Here is a 20,996-nt window from a genome sequence, read left to right as displayed (position 1 = left end):
TAGTCACAATTATATAAACCATAAAGATATAATACTGAGAGGAACAAGATAAATGCAGAAAATATATACAAAGGAGAATCCTTAAGATTGACAGTAGATTTATCACAAGGGACCCTTCATGCCTACTGCTCAACCTGAAAATAAACTACTGGGACCTGAGTGATAACGCAGTGATAGGGCTTGCACGTGGCTGACCAGGGCTTGCACGTGGCTGACCCAGGATGGATCTGGGTTCAATGACGGGCGTTCCATATGGTCCCCAAGCCAGGAACGATTTCTGAGAATGTAGCCAGGAGTAACCCCTGAGCGTCATTAGATGTGACCCCAAACCCAAACAACAACAACAAAACAAACTACTAAGTAAACTATTGAGTGATTATGTAGTGGTGAACTAAAAACACATAGCATTTGAAATCCGGTTTCAAATATGCACTCTGGGACCAAAGAGCTAGTACAAGCAGGCAGGGCACTTGTCTTGCACCAGGCTCTATCTAGTTTAGTCCTTAGTCCTTCGTATGTTCTTCCAAAGTCCCCCCAAGAATTATCCTTGAGCAAAGAGCCAAGAGTAGGTCCTGGGCAATCCAGATGTTGCCTTAAACACTTCCTCCTACAAATATATAAATTTTGGGTAAATATATATGTAGTTATATATACATATGTATCTATATATCTATATCTATATATATAGAAATAGATATATATATATAACACCACATCTCTACCTACATTGCTTTACTCTAGCTCATAAATATTATTGTCCTGGTTATTTGATGGATGAGACTAGAAAAACAAAGTAATTACTGAGGGCAGTACTACTGATGAGTGTTAACAGCTGAGACCACCATTAGGAAGGCTCGTCCCACTCCTCCCCCTGCCCTCCATGCCCTCCCTTGCACTTTTCCTACCTGTCACCTCCTTGATGGCCCTCTCTCCTCTCAGTCCCAGTCCCAGTCTCCACTGCCAGCTCCAATCTCCACTGCCTAGTGACTGACTGCATTGACTGACTGCCATGGAGGCTGGAGCCTTGCGCTGCAGCGCATGGTCGAGTCTTTGTTTGGAACACTGCTGCTAAACGAGAGCAAGGGAAGGGGAAGCCTTCTAGATCCGTATGGTTTTACAAACAAACCATTTCCTCATTTGTATCTGTTTCAGGCTAGCGTGAAACTTCCGTAGGCAGAAGCGGAGCCCTTCTGTTTTCCCCACCCACCGTGTCCCGGGCTTCGCCCCACCATGCTTCCCTCGAAGCCGAGACTCGAGTGGGAGGCTGTTCTCGCAGCTCCTGGCTAGCGTTGCAGAATGTGGAGCTTTTCCCATTCAGAAAATTAGCGTCGCTGCTCGCTGACTCCCGCCCGCTCCACGGGGCCCAAAGGCATAGTACGGGTAGAGGGCTGGGATCCAGGAAGGAGCTCGGTTCCGAAGACCCAAAGCGCTTGTGTTAGGAAGGAGAAACCTAGACGCTTCTCCAGGGAGTCATCACACCGCCCTACACACACACACACACACACACACACACACACACACACACACACACACACACACACACACACACACACACACACACACCCTGACAATGAGCGCGAAGGGCCCTCCTGTTCAAAATAAAGAGACAAAATGGCCTGGGCTCCGATCTATAAATAAAACCTCAACCTTTTGACCCAGACTGCCCGACATTTTGTGACTTGCATTTTGGTTGTTCTATCAAAGAATTTGGAAGAAGCTGTCAAATGCACTTATGCATTTGTAAGTAAGCGGTGTGTTAGATCGCCGGGTTTTGTCTTTTTACAGTGTGGAGGGAGGGAATGAGGGCACTGCAGAGAAACGCTGGCAAGGAGGGCGGGGCAGGGATTGTACTCATTCAAGATGCCATCGCCTTCCAAACAATCGATTGTTATTAACAAGGATCCACTGCAAACTCCAAAAATTGCCCCTTGACTCCATAATAGCAGCAAGCGGCGAGCCCTTATTCGCTGAGCGGACGCCTCCTCCTTCCCCGCCCGCCCCACTACTCCCTGCGCTGGAAATTACAACTCCAGCTGGGCGGCAGCCGCGCCGGCGGCGGCGGCGGCGGGAGGGAGGCACAGGGGGGATTCCCGAGCCAGGTCGGCTCTTGCCCTCCGCCTGCCGGCGGCAGCATCAGGGCCGCCAAGGTCAGAGCAGAAGCTGCCCAAAGGAAATGGGTCAACCCTGACCTCCGGAAGAAAGCCCCAGGGTGCCGTCAGACAGCAGCTGGGGCGAAGGCGAGCGACGACATCAGGCAAGTGCAGCCGGGCCCAAGAAGTCGCGTGCAGCTGGACCAGGCAGGAGGTTGGGCTTCACCTTCCAGCAGGGCCCCCTGCTTCGCTCCCTTGGAGATTGGCATCACCTTCTGCCCTCGGGCGCTGTCCACCTCATCGCGGTGCTGATCGCAGCCCCACTGCCAAGCGGCCTTCAAATCCGCCTCTCACCTCCCATCAGGGGTGGGGCTGGGCCTATAAATGACAGTCGCTCTGTCTAGCGGTGGGACTGAAACCAGAGAACTGAACAACGGTCTGGCTGCAGGTTCGGCCTTGAAGAGAAGGCGCTGCAGCCGGCGGCCACGCTAGTGCTGATTCATCACCTAAAGCGCCTTGCAGGCCATCGGGAGGACAGCTGTCCAGCTTGGGACCGTGGCCGCCAGCTGAAGCTGCTGATGCAGGAGGCTTGCGGGTGGAAGGTGAGAACTCCGTCTTTTTTTTTTTTTTTCTTGCACCATTTCTGAGGGCTGTTGCTTCAGGGGCGTGCCCCCTTGGGTTGCGAAGAGTCCTGCCCATGGAATGACTTCACCTTCCATCCCTCTTCTGGTGCTGATCCACCTTGTTCTTCGCTCGTCTCCGGAGCTGGTGTCATCCCGACCTTCGGCCTGAGCAGCCCGGACTGCCGGCTTCGAGATGGAAGAGGAACTCAAGTGCCCTGTGTGTGGCTCGCTGTTTCGCGAGCCCATCATCTTGCCCTGTTCCCACAACGTCTGCCTGCCTTGCGCTCACACCATCGCCGTGCAGACCCCGGACAGCGAGCAGCACCTGCCCCAGCCGCTCCTGCATTCCCGGGTCTCGGGGTTGCAAACGGGGGTTGCCTCCACCCCACCTCTAGACCACGACGCGGCTTCTGGCCCGGCCTGCAGCGGCGGGATCACCAGCTCCGCTGGCGGCTTGGGCGGTACCGCCGGCGGTGGTGGGGACCACGCCGACAAGCTGAGTCTCTACAGCGAGACAGACAGCGGTTATGGCTCCTACACGCCGAGTCTCAAGTCCCCTAACGGAGTCCGCGTGTTGCCGATGGTGCCCGCGCCACCAGGCTCCTCGGCCGCCGCGGCTCGGGGTGCCGCCTGCTCCTCTCTGTTGGCGTCCTCCTCCAGCTCCATCACGTGCCCGCAGTGTCACCGCAGCGCCTCGCTGGACCACCGCGGCCTGCGAGGTTTCCAGCGCAACCGGCTGCTGGAGGCCATAGTTCAACGGTACCAGCAGAGCCGCGGGGTGGTCCCGGGGTCGTCGGCGGCTGTAGCCGTGGCCATCTGCCAGCTGTGCGACCGCACCCCGCCCGAACCGGCGGCCACGCTCTGCGAGCAGTGCGATGTGCTTTACTGTGCCTCTTGCCAGCTAAAATGCCATCCATCCCGGGGGCCCTTCGCTAAGCACCGCCTGGTGTCTCCCCCGCCGCCGCCTGCTCCCACCGAGGCCGTCGCTCCATCCCACGGTGCTGCCCAGGGCGCCACCAGCGGAAGCGGCGACTGCAAAAGTCCTGGGGGCACCGGGGCCAGCGCTGCAACCGGGGCCAGTTCAGCCCGCAAGTTCCCTACGTGCCCTGAACACGAAATGGAAAACTACAGCATGTACTGTGTGAGCTGCAGAACCCCAGTGTGCTACGTGTGTCTGGAGGAAGGTCGGCACGGAAAGCATGAGGTGAAGCCGCTGGGGGCCATGTGGAAACAGCACAAGGTGAGCGCTCACTGGACAGGTCTGCACCAGTAAGGGTGCAAAGAGAATGCGAGGAGGAGGGTCTCACCCTCTACCCTGAGAGTTGCTAGAAATTCCAGTAGAATTTCTTCCATAACTTCTACTTCTTTTTTTTCTACCTTCTTCCCTCTATCACTTGGCAAATAAAGAAACATCCGTTACTCTTGGGTATTGGAGTAAGAAAAACATGGAAAGATGACATACTAGTCTCCATCGGCATAAGATTTTAGGACAGCGCTCTTTCACTCTCAGAGTTAATGGTCCTACAGGATTTATGTTAGCCTCACTCCCTCCCTCTAAAATACATTTTCTTTCCTGCACTTTGTCAGTTATTCCAGCACTCAGTGAGGGAATACAGTTTTCCCCAGAACAAAACACCCATCAGCTTTCAGAGTAGAAATTTTCACACATTTTCAACTAGTACTCAAAACTTTCCAGCTCCAATGCTTTTCAGCCTACAGGGAAATATGAATCCTCAAGAGCCTAATTTGAATTTAGATATATGCCCTTTTAAGAAGGAGCATCATTTCCCCAGTAAGCCTTCTCTTACTGGAACTTACCACTTGTATATGATATCGTATCACATTTTGTTTCATAGTAACGGGAAATGTTTTCTATTTCACCTTTTGTAGAGAGATTGTGATCATTTTTCAAGCCAAGAAGTACAGGTTCACATTATTATTTTACAAATTGTTAAATTTTCAGAGCCTAATTTTCACAGTCTAGGACGCTAGAGCTAATTCTAGGTGTTGTCCCCCTAAGTATTTAGAGTTAGTGAAGAGGAATTCCACCAAATTGAGTAAAATTGAGATTTGCAATTTTAAAATAGATGAAACCTATTACAAGAGAAAGTGAGCTACACAATAAATTATGGTTTAAAGAAGCAAGATTATGCAAGAAAATCATTGTTCATTCTTGAATTGGTGTCAACAGCATATTTACAGAATTTCTCGCCTCAACCAACAAGTTATGAGGAAATATGAAAAGCACTTTTGATTGTAGTTCAGTAGAGTGGGACAGTTATCTGTGAGAAACATGACTATACAGAATCCAGTGTCTCAATTTTACATATAAAATCACTACTTGAGAGAACAAAGACATTTCCTTTACTCTAAAAGCCAACTCCAAAGATAGTTTTGTAAAAACCTATCTCCAAGAATGAAGAGAAATTCTGTATCTCTTTCAACTAGTGCTGTTTTCCCACAAAAGGGGAAAATACTGAGCGATTATTAAAGGTGATCTCAACTAGGGACTAGAGAGCAAAAGAAAAGATCAGTGAGGATGCCCTTATAGAAGACTTGTTCTGTGGGCAAACTGTGAGCTGGAGTGAAAGATAAAGAAAAACATTCTCAAACATTCTGGGTTTGGCTGTTTAAACTCCCTAGTAAAACTTAAAATCTCTGAGTATTTTTTATGTTTAATTAATTTTAAAAAATCTCAGAAACTATGACAAAGATTTAGGACAGTACCCGAAATAGAATTGGGGCATCAAAATTTTCTGCAGTCCTGTGTTTAGAGAAGCTTTCATCTATACTTAAAATACTACTTAAATTACTTAAAATGTACTTAAAATATTAAGTTATCATTGGTATAACTAGAGTTTGTTATTTATTAATGATTCTTAGGTAAAAAGACATGTCAATGACACTAAAATATACTTTTAAGTGGGATATTATATATATATATATATTGGGGCCACACCCGGCGGTGCTCAGGGGTTACTCCTGGCTATATGCTCAGAAATAGCTCCTGGCAAGCACGGGGGACCATGTGGGATGCCGGAATTCAAACCAACCACCTTAGGACCTGGGTTGGCTGCTTGCAAGCCAAACGCTGCTGTGCTATCTCTCTGGCCCCAAAATGGGATATAATATTACCTTTTAGAAACAGTGTAGCAACTTTAGACTGTAGATCTGTAAACTTTATATTTTAGTCACTTTTAAATCATTCTTTTAGGCGAGAACTTCTTTACAAACAACATCTAATGTGAAGAAATTGTATGCTGTGAAAGATAGAACAGGAATGGGAGCTTTTCACAATTTCAGAACTTTCTCATAAATTTTGAACAATCTGAAATTTAATGTTTCTAAAGTTGGAGAAAATATGGGTAGGGTGACCATATTTCATTCCTATTGTAGTAAGCCACATACTACAAATGTCTAATCCCTGTTGGTTGCAAATAGTTAGCTGTGCTAGTCAATGGACAGAAGTTGATTCCTGAATATAGAATACTGGATAAGCCCTTGATTTACTCAATAGTCTTTGGAGAACTATGTAAAATATATACATATTAAAACAAAATCTCATTGATATTCCAGAATAACTGTTCTAAATAAAATAGCACAGGGGCAAAGATGGTAGTGATACTCGAAATCTCAGGAAAGATGGAAATTTAAATTACTTCCAGACCTTGAGACCTTGATAAAAGTCACCTGGCTTCTTATCATTCTAGTCTCCCCTATTTGAAGAAGAAAGAAAAGGTCTTTAAAGTCTCAGAGAGGGGGCCAGAGAAGTGGCGCTAGAGGTAAGGTGTCTGCCTTGCAAGCACTAGCCAAGAAAGGTGTAGGGGGTGTAGGGGAAAAAAAGGTGAAAGAAGTGCCTAGAAAAAATTAAGGTTGGGGGGAGAGATATGTCTGAAGTCTACAACTCCTGGGCTGGTACTAGCTGCTGATTCTAAGCCAATTATTACTGAACAGAAATCTGTTAGGATCTCACAACATATGGTATGGAAACATGCACAATCTGAGTGAAAGGCTGAATCTTTTACCATTTCTGAAGTTTGGAAGATAAAGTGTATAGGCTGGCTATGTTCCTTCTACCCCATACTGGCTAAGAACCAACACCAAATCAGCTTTGATTCTCTAGGGATGTAAGCCAACTCCTTTAACTAGAAGCTACTTTTGCTTCTCAAACCATCCTTTCCAGCATCACTGTCTTCAAAGCAATTTGGGCTCTTCTAATTCCAAAAAGTCAGTAAAAACAATTACAAAGAGCCCTTATGTCACAATTTTTTAAATATATTCTTTTCTCATCACACTACATATCTAGAAAACAAAAAGTGTGTTTAATCAAAAAAGACCATAACGTAAATTTAAATAGAATTTATCTTCATTTTGAAGACTATAGAGATAAGGGGCTTCAGACTTGAGAAAGATCTTAATTAAAGTTTATGAAAAGGTAGTTTTCCTGTTGCTATTGTTAAATGCATTTTGTATTGCGTGCTGTAATGCTCACTCTCTGGCTAAGATACTATTATATGTTTAGACTATAGAGGGAAGTCCTTAACCTTGGTAGACATTTATGATAAAGAGATCATCCCCATTCTATTAATTCCATGTCAACAATGCAATATTCTTAGAGAGGGAGTAATCACTTAATATTTGAGAAAAAATGAAAAGAATCTAAAACTATGTCTCACACCCTGTTTTTGTAAATAAAGTTAGTATTGGAACACAGCCAAGATCATTTATGAGCATGTATTTACTTTTGGCAAAGATGCTTTAAAATATCTAAATAATTGGGCCAGAAACAGAGACTAAGGCACTTGCATTGCTTGCAACTGATCTGGGCTCAATTCCTGGAACCACATATGGTCTCATGAGCACTACCAGGAGTGATCCATGAGTGAAGAGTAATGAATACACCCTGAATACTTCCATGTGTGTTCCCCAAAAAAGGATTTGAGTAGTTGTAACAAGGGTCTATGGCCTATAAAGCGTAAAATATTTATTACCTTTTCTTTATGGAGAAAAAAATGTTCTGACTCTACTCTAGGATCTTGCAATTCATAGTGTGGTCTGTAGAGTAGCAGCATCCAAGAACTCAATGGAAATGCAGAATCTTAAAACCTGTCCCTCAAAATTAAATTTGAATGATGTCAGATTTAAATTATAGCAGCATCTTCATTTAATTGTATTTACTAAAGTATCTGATAAATTAACATGAAAAAAAAATGTTTTTGTACTTAGTTGGGGGTGGTGCTCCAGAGAGCCTTGTAAATAACTTGAGAAGTGATGTGTGGCTCAGGCCTGAAGATAATTCTTTTTTTTTTTTTTTTGTATGTTTGTTTTGGGGACACACCCAGCGGTGCTCAGGGGTTATTCCTGGCTCTGCTCTCAGAAATCACTCCTAGCAGCCTAGGTGACCATATGGGATGCTGGGGAACAAACCCAGGTCTATCCAGGGTTAACAGTGTGCAAGGCAAACACCTTACTGCTGTGCTATCATTCCGGCCCCTTGAAGATAATTCAAAATAAGTCATTTTAGGATGGTTTGAAAGGTTTGAACCAGTCTTAATTATTCAAGGCACATATAGAATCTTTACTTTCAAGAACTATTGGGAGGAGATGGAGTGAGTAGTAGTACAGCAAGTAGAACATTTGCCTTGCACTTGGACTACTCAGGTTTTCTTCCCAGACTCTCATATGGTCCCTGGGCACCACTAAGAGTGATTCCTGAATGCAGAGCCAGAAGTAGCCCCTGGGCATCAACAGGTATGACCCAGAATACAAATAAAAAAGATAAAAAAGAAATACTAAAAAATAAGATTGTGATTTACAGGCCACTTTTGCCAGAAAAATGCTAGATTCTCTGAGTGGGTAGAGTTTGTACAAAATTGTCTGCTTCCTCCTAAGCAAGGGTCTCAGAGGATAATTCCAGAAGAGATTAAGACAAATAATATTTATTGCTTTCCCAGGAATGAGCAGAAATGTATTTACTGTTTATTTCTTAATTTCCTTTTGGTTTGCATCTTAGTTTTTCAATAAAAAAGAAAAGACGGTGTTTTATCCACTTTAGGCAGTTTTGAAGGGGCTACTTGAAAAGAGTAAAGATTATCCCTATCAAAATTGTAAGATTGGAGGGAACAGGAGATGACCCAGACAGACCTTGGGAGAGGGAGCTTATTAATTCACCCTTCCAAGCTTGGAATTTCCTCTTGTAAAGCAAAAGCTTTGCTGAAAAGGGGGCTAGTTATTTTCATTCCTTAGAGTAGGCTGTTTCCTAACATAACCATAAACTTCAGCCTCCTCATTTTTGCAGATGAGAAACTGTAGATGAAAAGGATTTGACAGTTACACAGCAAATTGTGAAATGATTCTGTAAAAGGATCTTATAAATGTTCTTATTGCACATTTTGCTTTACTACAAAGTTTGGACAGAATATTATTCTGCATATTAACAAAAACATATATAGTCACTAAATATAATTATGAATGAAAATAAGGTTGGCTGGTACCTATTCTAACAAGTGGGGATCAGGGTCAGAGAGGTAGTAGAGCAGGTATAGGCATTTTTTTTTTTTTGCATGTGGCTGACCCTGCTTTAATCCTAGGACAGTATATTTTCCCTCAGGCATCATCTAGAGTGCTTCCTGAGCACAGAGTCATAAATACTGAGCACTACTGAGAATGGGTTAAACACTTTCTCCCCCAAATGTGAAGATGAGATGGCAGGGCACAACCTCTCTTTCAGCAGAAAAGAAAAAGAAAATGATTAAGAGAAAAAGTAACCTGCTTAAAAAATTTTTAAAGGGGCCGGAGAGATAGCATGGAGGTAAGGCGTTTGCCTTTCATGCAGAAGGTCATCGGTTCAAATCCCGGCGTCCCATATGGTCCCCCGTGCCTGCCAGGAGCAATTTCTGAGCATGGAGCCAGGAGTAACCCCTGAGCACTACTGGGTGTGACCCAAAAACCACAAAAAAAAATTTTTTTTAAAGTTTCAGGACTAGTGGAAATTCAACAGATTTAATATTCCACTTTAAGTGTGTCTACAAAAGAGAGAAGTGGTGGGGCCGGAGAGATAGCATGGAGATAGGACATTTGCCTTGCATGCAGAAGAACAGTGGTTTGAATCCTGGCATCCCATATGGTCCCCCGAGCCTGCCAGGAGCAATTTCTGAGCATAGATAGAGTCTGGAGTAACCCCTGAGTGCTGCTGGGTGTGACCTCCCACCAAAAGAGAGAAAGAGAAAGAGAAAGAGAGGGGGGGGTTTAAGAAAAGGGAGTCAGGGAAGGTTCATAAGGGACACGTAAATGGGGCTATTGAGCACAAACGTGTGAAGGAGGTCAGATATAACAGATAGGCAGTATTCACTCCAGTAAAAGGCTGGATCTTGGCTAAATATCACCTAAATATCTGTCCAGCCAGAAAAGGAAAGAAATGAAGGAAGGAAGAAGATGAGGAAGGAAAGTAAGGGTGGAATAGGGGTCAAGGCATCAGTTATATTGATGATATGGGAGAGTGGTATAGCTATAAATCCAAAGCACAGACTTAACAACACTGAAATGAGATTTAATCTGCACCACCAAACCAAACTTCGTTATGTACCTGTAAAGATGAGTAGGGGAAAAGAGATGTTGAAGTATGGGAACACTGATGAGGAATGTAACACTGGGGAAGATATTGGTGTTGAAGTGTTATATGCCTAAAACTCAACTACTAATAACTTTGTAAGTCATACTTATTTAACTAAATTTTAAAAATTTTAAGTAAATAGAAAGATATGTCCAACAAGTGTATAATTTTAAAAGTGGGAGGATGGGGAAAAGAGATTAAGGCATTTTCCTAGAATGTAGCTGAGACTAGAAGCCTGGTTTGAATCTTGGGACTTCATATGTTTACATAAGTACTGCTAGGCATGGTCCCTGAGCACTGCCTGGGATGTTATCTTCCCAGATATTTTGTATTGAGAAGTTTAAGAAAATGTTTATATTTACCTAATCTCCCAAATCTTGTGGATACTTTAATGCTGGGTTATATCTATAGAACAAAACAATAAACTATGAATAATCATAAACTTAAAATGGGGGCATTCTCTCTCAATAAAGTAAAAGTTGCCTATTGTTGATTTTACTTATCAACTAAAATATGTACCCACTTAAGGAAAATTAATCTTTAGCACCTATGAACACCTTGAAAGCTGATGTACCTTTTTTTAAGGGGAATTTTGAATTTTTATTAATTTTGGTAGAACAGGTTTTTACTAATTTGCACTGGCTATTAATTGAACTTTTTATGATCCCAGGTTTAAACTTACATCATTTGTACTTTTTTTTTAATTTTTATTTTGATCATATTGGCTTACATATCTTTCATAGTAGTATTTTAGGTACATATTAACATTGAATCAGGGGAATACCCATAACCAAATTTGTCCTCCCCCCATCTCTGTTCCCTTCCTGCAACCCATATCCCCCACCATAACCCCCTGGGCTGCTAGAGTAGGTGGGCTGCTAGAGTAGGTGGGCTGCTAGAATAGGTTGTCCCCTCTTTGTCTAGCTTACTATTAGTGATCATGTATCTGTTTGGTCCTGGTACCCTCTCTTGTTTCCCCCTCTATTTGAGAGGTGGAGCTCAATAATTCGAGGTATGTGGTTTTGTTTGAAGGAAAGAAAAGCAATAGAATGGAGTAAAAAATAATAATGGAGTAAAAAAATTAAAAATAGTAAAAAAATCAAATAAGCTGAAAATGGTGGAGTCCTTCTAGAGGCTTTCAACCTCAATTTGAGTGAGGACATGAAAAAGGTAATTGAAACACCACATCAATACAGAAAGAAATATCAAATTAAATATCCAGTGAGCACTACAGCAATAAAGACAAGCGCCAGACAATAGTCTAAGTTCTGAAATCAAACCATGCCAGAGTACAAAAAGAAAGAGAAAGATAAAATAAAATAAAATAAAATTGGAGACATCAACTTCAATATCTACACCAAAATAAAGACGTCAATAAAAGTCTATCAATCAATAAATTTATATGTGAAAAAATGATTATTTTGTGTTTTTTTTTCTTTTTTCTCCCTGCATAGGCACAGTAACTATTGGGGATATTATAGAGAGAATTCTCTTGGCCTAGGAGATACAGGGTTTCTCTACCCCTGAAGTATACTGTCATGAAATTAACTATAGACTCCTTGCATGATCATTTACTCTCCCCTCGGTGCTTTTTTGGTGTATAGACTTCTGTTTTGTCATGGATGTTAAAATCGGACCTCTGTATCTAGAGATCTTGGTGTCTGTACAGCTCAAGGAATGGAGCTTATGATGAAGTCTTTGTGGTTCTAGCAGTTCTGCTTCTTGGGTATCGTTTTAACCCATCTTCTGTAGTTGGTGGTCTTGGTCATTACATTGCTCCTATGATGGAGCCAGGGATAGAGTGAAAGTTGATGTACCTTTTGACCATTAGATTCTTTCTTATCCTCCAGCTACATGATGTCTTCACTTCACTGAAGTTACAAGGAATAAGGAAAGAATTATCAGCTTGCTACTAGTAATTTAAAGCTCTAGTTCTGGAGGGAAGAAGGGTTTCAGTGATATGGAGAGTTTTACTTTCCTATAGAAACTGTGAGGACCTCTATAAAAACAAATTCTGGAATAAAAATTATTTTTAATTTACATTTTTAATTATAATATCATAATTTAATGAAACATCATGAACTGTTTCAGGCATTAAATGTTAGAACACGAATTCCATTACCACCGTGACCTTCCTTCCACTAGAGTCCCTCAGTTTCCCACTCACCACTCCAGCCTGACACAAATTTACTTCTTATTGTTCGTTACAACACAAAGGCAAATGGAATTATCAAAACTTAGGTTAATAAGATAAATTAGAAATAATTGTTATATCTCTCAATATTGTTACTAAAGTCATTATCTGAGGATATATGTGATGTGATTGGCCTAGTTGACCCTTCTTTATTACTGTTTAGGCTCATTGAGCTTGATGGTCTTCTCTATAACTTCCCATCAGATTTACTGTAATCTTATTAAATGACATTATGAAATTTTGAGGTGTGGTATTTCCAGTGGCCGTGGTCTTTTCAGTGGGGGTCTTGTTTACCCCCATTTTTTGAAAAGTCCATAGTCTGGTCCCACCAGAGAAGATTCAGATGATTATTTTATTAGAGTTCAGTTCATGATCAAAATTATCTACAGAATGGGAACTGAAGGAACTTTTGTCAATAGAGTCAAAGTTACTTACCACAAGCCCAAGAAAACATTACACTCAATGGAAAAATTTAAAAACCTTTCCTCTAAGATCAAGCACATTATAAGGTTGTTTATTCATGCCATATCTATTCAATATAGCACTGGAAGTACTTGCCATAGCACTTATGCCAGAAAAACATATCAAGGGCATACAGAAGTCAAATTATCAATATTGGCAGATAACATGATTAGAAAATCCTAAAGGCTCTAAGAAAGCTTTTAGAAATGGAAGATTTGTATAATAAAGTGGGAGGTTGCAAAATTTATGGCTTTTCTGCATGCAAATAATGAAAAAGATAGTTTTTTAATACCATTTATAATTATTGTTCAGAAAATCAAGTACCTCAGGATCAACCTAACTAAAAAGGTGAGAGAATTATAAAAACAAAACAAAACAAAAAAGAACCCCAAAACTATGAAACACTACTTCAAGGAAAAAGAAGAGGGCATGAATAAATGGAACCACATGTCCTGCTAATTGACTGGGAGAATTAACATCATTAAAATGGCAATACCTTGTAAAATAGTATATAGATTCTATGCAATCTCTATAGAGATCTGCATGCCATTTAAAAAAAAACTGTTTAAAGAATTGTGATTTAGTTTTTGGAGGAATCTCCATATTGCTTTCTATAAAGGTTGAACTAGACGGCATTCCCACCAGCAGTGGATAAGAGTTCTTTTCTCTCCACATCCCCGCCAACACTGTTTATTCTCATTCTTTGTGATGTGTGCCATTCTCTGTGTCCTGGAGTGTTTTGCCTATGTGTTGTTCTATATATCTTATGGTTTTGGGTCTAATATCGAGGTCTTTAATCCATTTGGATTTTACCTTCGTACATGATGTTAGCTGGGGGTCTAAGTTCAATTTTTTGCAAGTGGCTAGCCAGTTGTGCCAACACCACTTGTTGAAAAGGCTTTCCTTGCTCCATTTAGGATTTCCTGCTCCTTTATCAAAAATTAGGTGATTGTATGTCTGGGAAACATTTTCTGAGTATTCAATCCTATTCCACTGATCTGAGGGCCTGTCCTTATTCCAATACCATGCTGTTTTGATAACTATTTGATAACTTTGTAGTAAAGTTTAAAGTTGGGGAAAGTAATTCCTCCCATATTCTTTTTACCAATGATTGCTTTAGTTATTCTAGGGTGTTTATTGTTCCAAACAAATTTCAAAAGTGCCTGATCCACTTCTTTGAAGAATGTCATGGGTATCTTTTAGAGGGATAGCATTAAATCTGTATAATGCCTTGGGGAGTATTGCCATTTTGAAAATAATTTTTATTGTGACCAAAGTGAATTACAAATCTTTCACAGTAATATTTAAGGCACATAGTGACAATGAATCAGGGCATTCCCACCACCAGTGCTGTCCTCCCTCCACCCCTGTTCCCAGCATGCATCCCATATCTCCCTCATTTGACCCCAGACAGCTAGTATAACTGCTCCCCTTTGTGTATAGCTTGTTGTAAACTGGGTATCAATTCTGTTGTCATATACTTTGGGTTTGGTATTTAAGTATGATCATTTTTTATTTCTACTCAATGTTCAGATGACTGTTTGGTCCTGTACCCTCAATCCCAGTCCCCCTCAATTTATGATGCAGAACAAGATGATTCAAGTTATGTGGTTCTGTTGGGAAAAAAAAACTGGGAGGATTTCATCTAGAGGTTATGCCAATTTAAAAGAAAAAAGAAGAAAAATGAAAACAAACAAAAAAGCACCCAGCTACTAAAAACAACCACCCTCATATAATAAGCACAAGAACGAAAGAAAATAAAAATAATTAAAAATAAGAAAAAAGAAAAAGAAAAAAGGAGAAAAATAAATAAATCAAAAAAAGAAAAAGAAAATAGAAAAAAACTAAGGAAGAAGGGCTGGTGTGGCAAGGTTTTGTGGTTTGTTGTTGTTGTTGTTTTTGCATAGGTACAGTAAGTATTGGGGAAATTAGAAAGAGCATTCCCTTGGCCTAGGAGATTCAGAGTCTCTCCACCCATACTGCCATGGGAACAACTACAGGCTCCATACATGCTCATTTTCACACCCCAAGGTCTTTTTATACTTTTTTATACAGGGATTGGACCAGACAATATTCTCACAAGCAATGAATGATAGTGTCTTTTTTCAGCACATTCCCACCAACACAGATTGCGCCCAGTATTTTTAATATTGCCTATTGATCAGCATCTGTTGGTCTTTCTCGGAGAGGTATCTATTTATTTACTTTCCCAACTATTGATGAAGGTTTTTGGTTTTCTGAAATTAATTTTTGTGAGTATCTTGTATATCCTGTATTTCAACATTTTATTTGATATGTTGTGTGAAATATTTTTTTTACAGTCAGCTTGGTTTAGATCAGATTCTGTAGCTCTTGCCATTGGCATCATATCATTGAAGATTCTTTAAGGTATAGCTCTTAGAGTGTTTGTCTCTTTCCTCAATGTATTTTTTTTTGTTTTAGTTTAATTTTGTTTTGGGGCCACACCCGGTGATGCTCAGGAATTACTTATGTCTATGCACTCAGAAATCATTCCTGACTTGAGGGACCATATGAGACACCAGAGGATGGAACCGCGGTTTGTCCTAGGCTAGCTCGGGCAAGACATGCCCCTTGCCACTTGCACCACCGCTCTGGCCCCTCCTCAATGTATTTTGGAGATTAAAGTTGATGGCAAGGTCTTATTACACTTTGAATTAAAATTTTGTAAGGTGTGAGATATGGATTCAGCTTTAATTTCTTATATATGGTTAGCTAGTTGTTGCAACACCATTCGTTGAAGAGGTCATCTTTATTCTTTTTCAATGTTCTTAGATACTTGTTAAAAAATTTGTTGACCATATACCGGGAGTTTTGTTTGGATATTCTATTCTGACACATTGGTTTGAAAGTCTGTTTTTGTTCCAATTCCATGCTGTTTTGATCACATGGCTTTGAAGTGCAACTTTAAGGTAGGTAATGAGATGCCTCCCATTTTTTTTTTTGTCTTCATTACAGTTTGGCTTCCCAGAGTTTTATGATGTCATCCAAATTTTATTTTTTATTTTTATTTTTTATTTAATCACTGTGTTAACAAAATTTTTTCTACTGAGGTTTTAGTCATAGAATGTAAACACCCTTCACCATTGAACTTTCTTGCCACCAATGTCCTGCATTTCCCTATTACCCCACCCCCAACCTGTCTTCAAAATAGGCATTCTATTTTGCTCTTTCACTGTTACTGCCATAGTAGTTGTTAGTGGAGTTATTTCTCTATGAACCCACTGCTATTTGTGGTAATCTTCATATTATGGGATGGACCTCCCAGACCTCATATGGATATTATTACCATATTGGTTTTTTTAATTTTTTATATCTCACAGATGAGTGAGACTATACTCTGTCTATCTCTCTCCCTCTGACTTACTTCACTCAACATAAGTCCCCATGTCCATTCACATATAGGCAAATTTTATTACTTTAGTTTTCTGAACAGCTGCATAGTATTCCACTGTGTATATGTACCATGGTTTCTTTTTTTAATAATAATATTTATTGTGACCAAAGAGTGAAAAACAAATATTTCATAGTAGTAGTTAAGGTACATAGTGACAATGAATCAGAACCTTTCCCACTACCAGGGTTGTCCTCCCTCCACCCCTTTTCCCACCAAGTGTCCCATATTTCCCCTTTGTCCTCTGAAGTGCTAGTGAAACTGTTCCCCTCTGTGTATAGCTTGTTGTAGATAGATTATCAATTCTGTTGTTGACTTTAGGTTTGATGTTTAAGTTGGATCATTTTTAATTCCACTCAATGTTCTTATGGCTGTTTGGTCCTGGTACCTTTCATTTTATTTCCCCCTCAATTCATGAGGCAGAACAAGATGATTCACACAAGTTGTGTGGTTCTGATGTAAGAAGACAAAGAACAAAAAGAAAAAAGAAGAAAAACATAAAAAAAGAAAACCCAACATTTTTTACAAAAAAAAAAAGATAACAACTACCAAAAATTTAAAAAGCACCGAGCAGCAAAAAAAATCACCAAATAATAATCACAAGAGTAAAAAAGAAAGAAAAGAAAAAAAAAGAAGAAAAAATAGGAAAAGTGTAAAAAAGAAAAAGAAGAGAAAAGAAAAAAGAAGTATTGGTGGGCAAGGTTTTGTGCTCCACCCCTCTTTTTTTGCATAAGCACAGTAAGTATTGGGGAAGTAAGAAAGAGAATTCCCTTGGCCTAAGAGATTCAGAGTTTCTCCACCCTTGAAGCATACTGTCATGGGAACAACTACTGGCTCCATACATGCTCATTACCATACCCAAGGTCATTTTTGTGGTGCCAGGAAACTTTCCTCTCAGTTGTGGATGATAAAATCAGGCCACTGTAGCTAGAGATCTTGTATTTGCACAGGTCAAAGGACAAGGTCTAGGATAGAGTCTTTAAGGTTCTAGAAGTTCTGTTCCATTATTGTTGTTGTAATCAGTCTTCTGTAATAAGTGGTCTTAGTTTTTGTTCAGATTCTAGGTTGAAGCCTTGGATGGAGTCTTCATTATGGTTCCAAAAGTTCTGCTCAGTCTCTGTTGTCAAAGTTGAACATCTGTATTTAGAGATCTTGATTTTGGTACAAGTCCTAGGCTACAGCCTAGGGTAGGGTTTTTCTTGTTTGTCCCAGTATAAGTTCTTCCCAGTCATGATTTTCCAAGTCAGTCTTCTGTAGTTAGCAGTCTTGGTTTTTGCACAGATCAAAGGACTACATGTCTTCTGATTTCCTCTTACCGTTAGATGATGTTATAGGACAACCTGCTCTTAGATCAAGTTGTCGTTTCCTCATTGTAGGGATGTCATATCAGAACTGGCACAAGTTGATGCCAGAGCAATGTTAAAAATTTCCCATCAGAGTTTGGTTCCTGGTGTTGTTTCAGAGAACTATTATCAGTTCTATGTCTTGGATCTGGGGTTCAGGGTTGGACGAACACTGTCCAATCTCATGAAGACTAAGTTGTGTCCCCATGACACATGTTCAGGGGTGGAGGTGCCCCGATGTTATAAAAATATGAGTTATTATCCATAGGAAATAAAATATTGTTTCTGTGTATATGGTTTTACCTTTTTTACTGTACCTATACAAAAGCATATTGTGTCAGATTGTATTGCTGGTGCTATTGTGGGTAAGAATGACAGCCTACACAGTCTTTGTGCTCCGGTTTTGACCTGAGCTTTTATCTTAGGCAAGACTTTTTCTTCTCGGTTTTCATACCAAGCAGAACCAAAAAACGGTGAGGATAAAGAAAATATGTATATGTATATGTAAATATATATTAGAACAAATAAGTAAAACTGAATTAAAAAAGTAATTGAAGGGGGAGGGGAGAGTAAAAAAGAGTAATTGAAGAAAAAGTATAATGGAGGAGGCTACCCTTATATTTGGGAATAACACCCTAAGATGCATTATTATAAAGATATTAAACATTCAAAGGCAATATAGTCTTCCCAATTAAGTCTTTTGAGATATTTTGTGGGGGTGAAATACAAGGCACTTTTTTATCACACACTTTGATCTTGAGTTTGAGATATGATTTGCAACATTACTGGATCAGGTAGTGTCCTTGAGCTGGGGCTCTTTCTGAAGCTGAATCTGGTATCATGCAATAGTCCATGTTTCGAGGGGGGTGAGAAGGGCCACATAGTATGAGTAAGCAGGTGTGTTAGTTGTAGTTTTTCGCCAGGGCACAAGATGTGGAACTGAGAGAGTGTCTTTTTGTTTAGGAGCTGGGTGGTGGTTTGTTGGGCAGGAGATTGTTTCGATGACTAATAAGTTAAGAACTGAAGGTAAAGAGGGTTAAATAAAGAGAGATAATGGATCAAGATTAAGGGATGAGAGGATAGAAGGGATTCTGAAGTGTAGGGAAGGGTAATATATAAGAGGGGTTATACACTATAGACATGGATTGTTTACAGTTTAGTTTGGCAATCAGAGAGAAGACCACTGTATAAAAACTCATGCCCACATATAGACAGACTTTAGAGATCTATTTGAGTATTATCTAAAATTATGAGCACTGTGGAATGAAGGGTAAAAAGTATAGTTGTCACATGGGCGCATGAGCACCCACGTGCTTTTGAAAATGAGGACTAGTGAAAAGGACCCCTCCCCTGCAAGGGAGTCCACCGCATAGCCCGTTTATGGCCATGGAAAAGTCTGGTTTCCCTTCCCCCAGAGACCCAGCTGCCCAGCCTTGCCCTGAAGGACTGGTCTGACTTGGGGGTCTCATTCCCCCTCCATTAGTGTTCAGTACAGGGTCTGTCAGCTAGCTCTCCAGATCCGTGACCCCCCCCACACACACACACATACTAGTTGGAAGAGGAAAGGTGAAATCTTCTGTATTATGGTTTCTTTAGTCACTCATCTGTTGTTGGGCATCTGGGCTGTTTCCAGATTACAATTCTTTTTTTGGGGGGGGGTTTCACACCCGGCAGTGCTCAGGGGTTACTCCTGGCTCTATGCTCAGAAATTGCTCCTGGCAGGCTCGGGGGACCATATGGGATGCCGGGATTTGAACCACCGTCTTTCTGCATGCAAGGCAAACACCTTACCTCCACGCTATCTCTCCTGCCCCAGATTATGATTCTTGATCAGTTTTGCCACTCTTTGTCTATTAATTGGTGTGTTTAATCCATTGACATTGAGAGACACAATTATCATGGGATTTAGTGTCATCTTTTTGAAGGAGATTGGTGTGTCTGTTGGTCTATTTTGTTTTATAGTAGACTTTTCAGTTTGTCTGTTAAGGCTGGTTTTGAGTCTGTAAAGTTTCGGAGCTGGTGTTTTTCTTTGAAGTTGTGTATTCCTTTAAACATGAAAGAAAGTCTGACTGGGTGAAGTACTACTCATGGAAAGGCATTGATTTCATTGAATTTTTTTTGTTGCTTTCTTTTGGGATCACACCCAGTGGCACTCAGGAGTTACTTCTGGCTCTGTGCTCAGGAATCACACCTGGAAGGCTCAGGGGACCAAATGGGATGCTGGGGATCAAACTGGGATCCATCCAGGGTTGGAAACATGCAAGGCAAATGCCCTACGGCTGTTCTATAACTCCCGCCCCTTCATTGAGTTTTGTCACAATATCTCACCTTTTCTTTTGGGTCTTGAAGGTTGCTTGTGACAAATCTGCTGTAACTCTTAATGATGCTCCTTTGAATGTGATTTATGTCCGTGGTTTTGATTGCAATTTTGAATTGACAGAGGAGCTGCTCACAATGATTCCAATGCATGGCCAGACCACCGCTAATGAGATATTTCGGCATCTGTGTGATGCCATTGAGAATGCAGGTTTGCCATGGAAGAGGTATGTTGGAATAATAACCGGTGGAGTACCATTGATGACAGGGAGGAAAAATGGACTGGTGGAACTTGTTCAAAAAAAAACTTGAAGAGGAGGGTGTAGAGAAGGCCATTGCTCTTCACTGCATTATCCATCAGCAGGCCCTTTGCAGTAAATGCCTGCCATGTGACAATGTGATGTCTGTTGTGAAATGCATCAACCTAATCAGATCCAGGGGCTTAAAGCACAGGTGGTTCTGTGCTTTTTTTTTTTTTAGAGGAAATGGAGTCAGACTATGGAGATGTGCTTTATTTCACCGAGGTATGTTGGCTCAGCAGGGGAAATGTCCTGAAAAGTTTTTTGAGTTGAGAGAAGAAGTGAAAGTCTTCATGGAGGGCCGGGAAGGTGGCGCTAGAGGTAAGGTGTCTACCTTGCAAGCGCTAGCTTAGGACGGACCGCGGTTCGATCATTGCTTCTAGGTTCTCTTGTTTTGAGGCATAAAGTATCTCAAAATAATCTCTGATAATCTTTTGAGTTTCTGAGGTATCTGTTGTGATACCCCTTTCATTAATTTTTTAAATAAAATACTTCATTTAAGACTATGTGTAACACAGTTCCAAGACCGATCCCACCATCCATGTCAAATTCTTCCAACCATTGTCCATATTTATACCCATTCCCAAGCCTAGCCCCTTGTCATGCACAAAATAATGTATTTCATATAGATTTTTATATATAAGT

General features: G+C 41.0%; 1 protein-coding gene across 2 annotated transcripts in view; it reads left to right on the top strand.

The window, feature by feature from the left end:
- The first annotated feature begins 2,702 nt into the window (after positions 1–2,702).
- The window catches only part of TRIM67 (tripartite motif containing 67), a 45,413-nt gene continuing 27,119 nt past the window's right edge, over positions 2,703–20,996 (top strand). For both annotated transcript variants that reach the window (XM_049789634.1, XM_049789633.1), the window contains exon 1: positions 2,703–3,953. In XM_049789634.1, the coding sequence (XP_049645591.1) occupies positions 2,907–3,953 (1,047 nt within the window). In that variant the 5' untranslated portion in view covers positions 2,703–2,906. The remainder of the gene's footprint in view (positions 3,954–20,996) is intronic.

The sequence above is a fragment of the Suncus etruscus genome, chromosome 15, assembly GCF_024139225.1.
Source record: "Suncus etruscus isolate mSunEtr1 chromosome 15, mSunEtr1.pri.cur, whole genome shotgun sequence".
In the NCBI taxonomy this organism is placed as follows: domain Eukaryota; kingdom Metazoa; phylum Chordata; class Mammalia; order Eulipotyphla; family Soricidae; genus Suncus; species Suncus etruscus.
The sequence above is the reverse complement of the archived record's forward strand: the minus strand, read 5'-3'. Positions and strand labels throughout refer to the sequence as shown.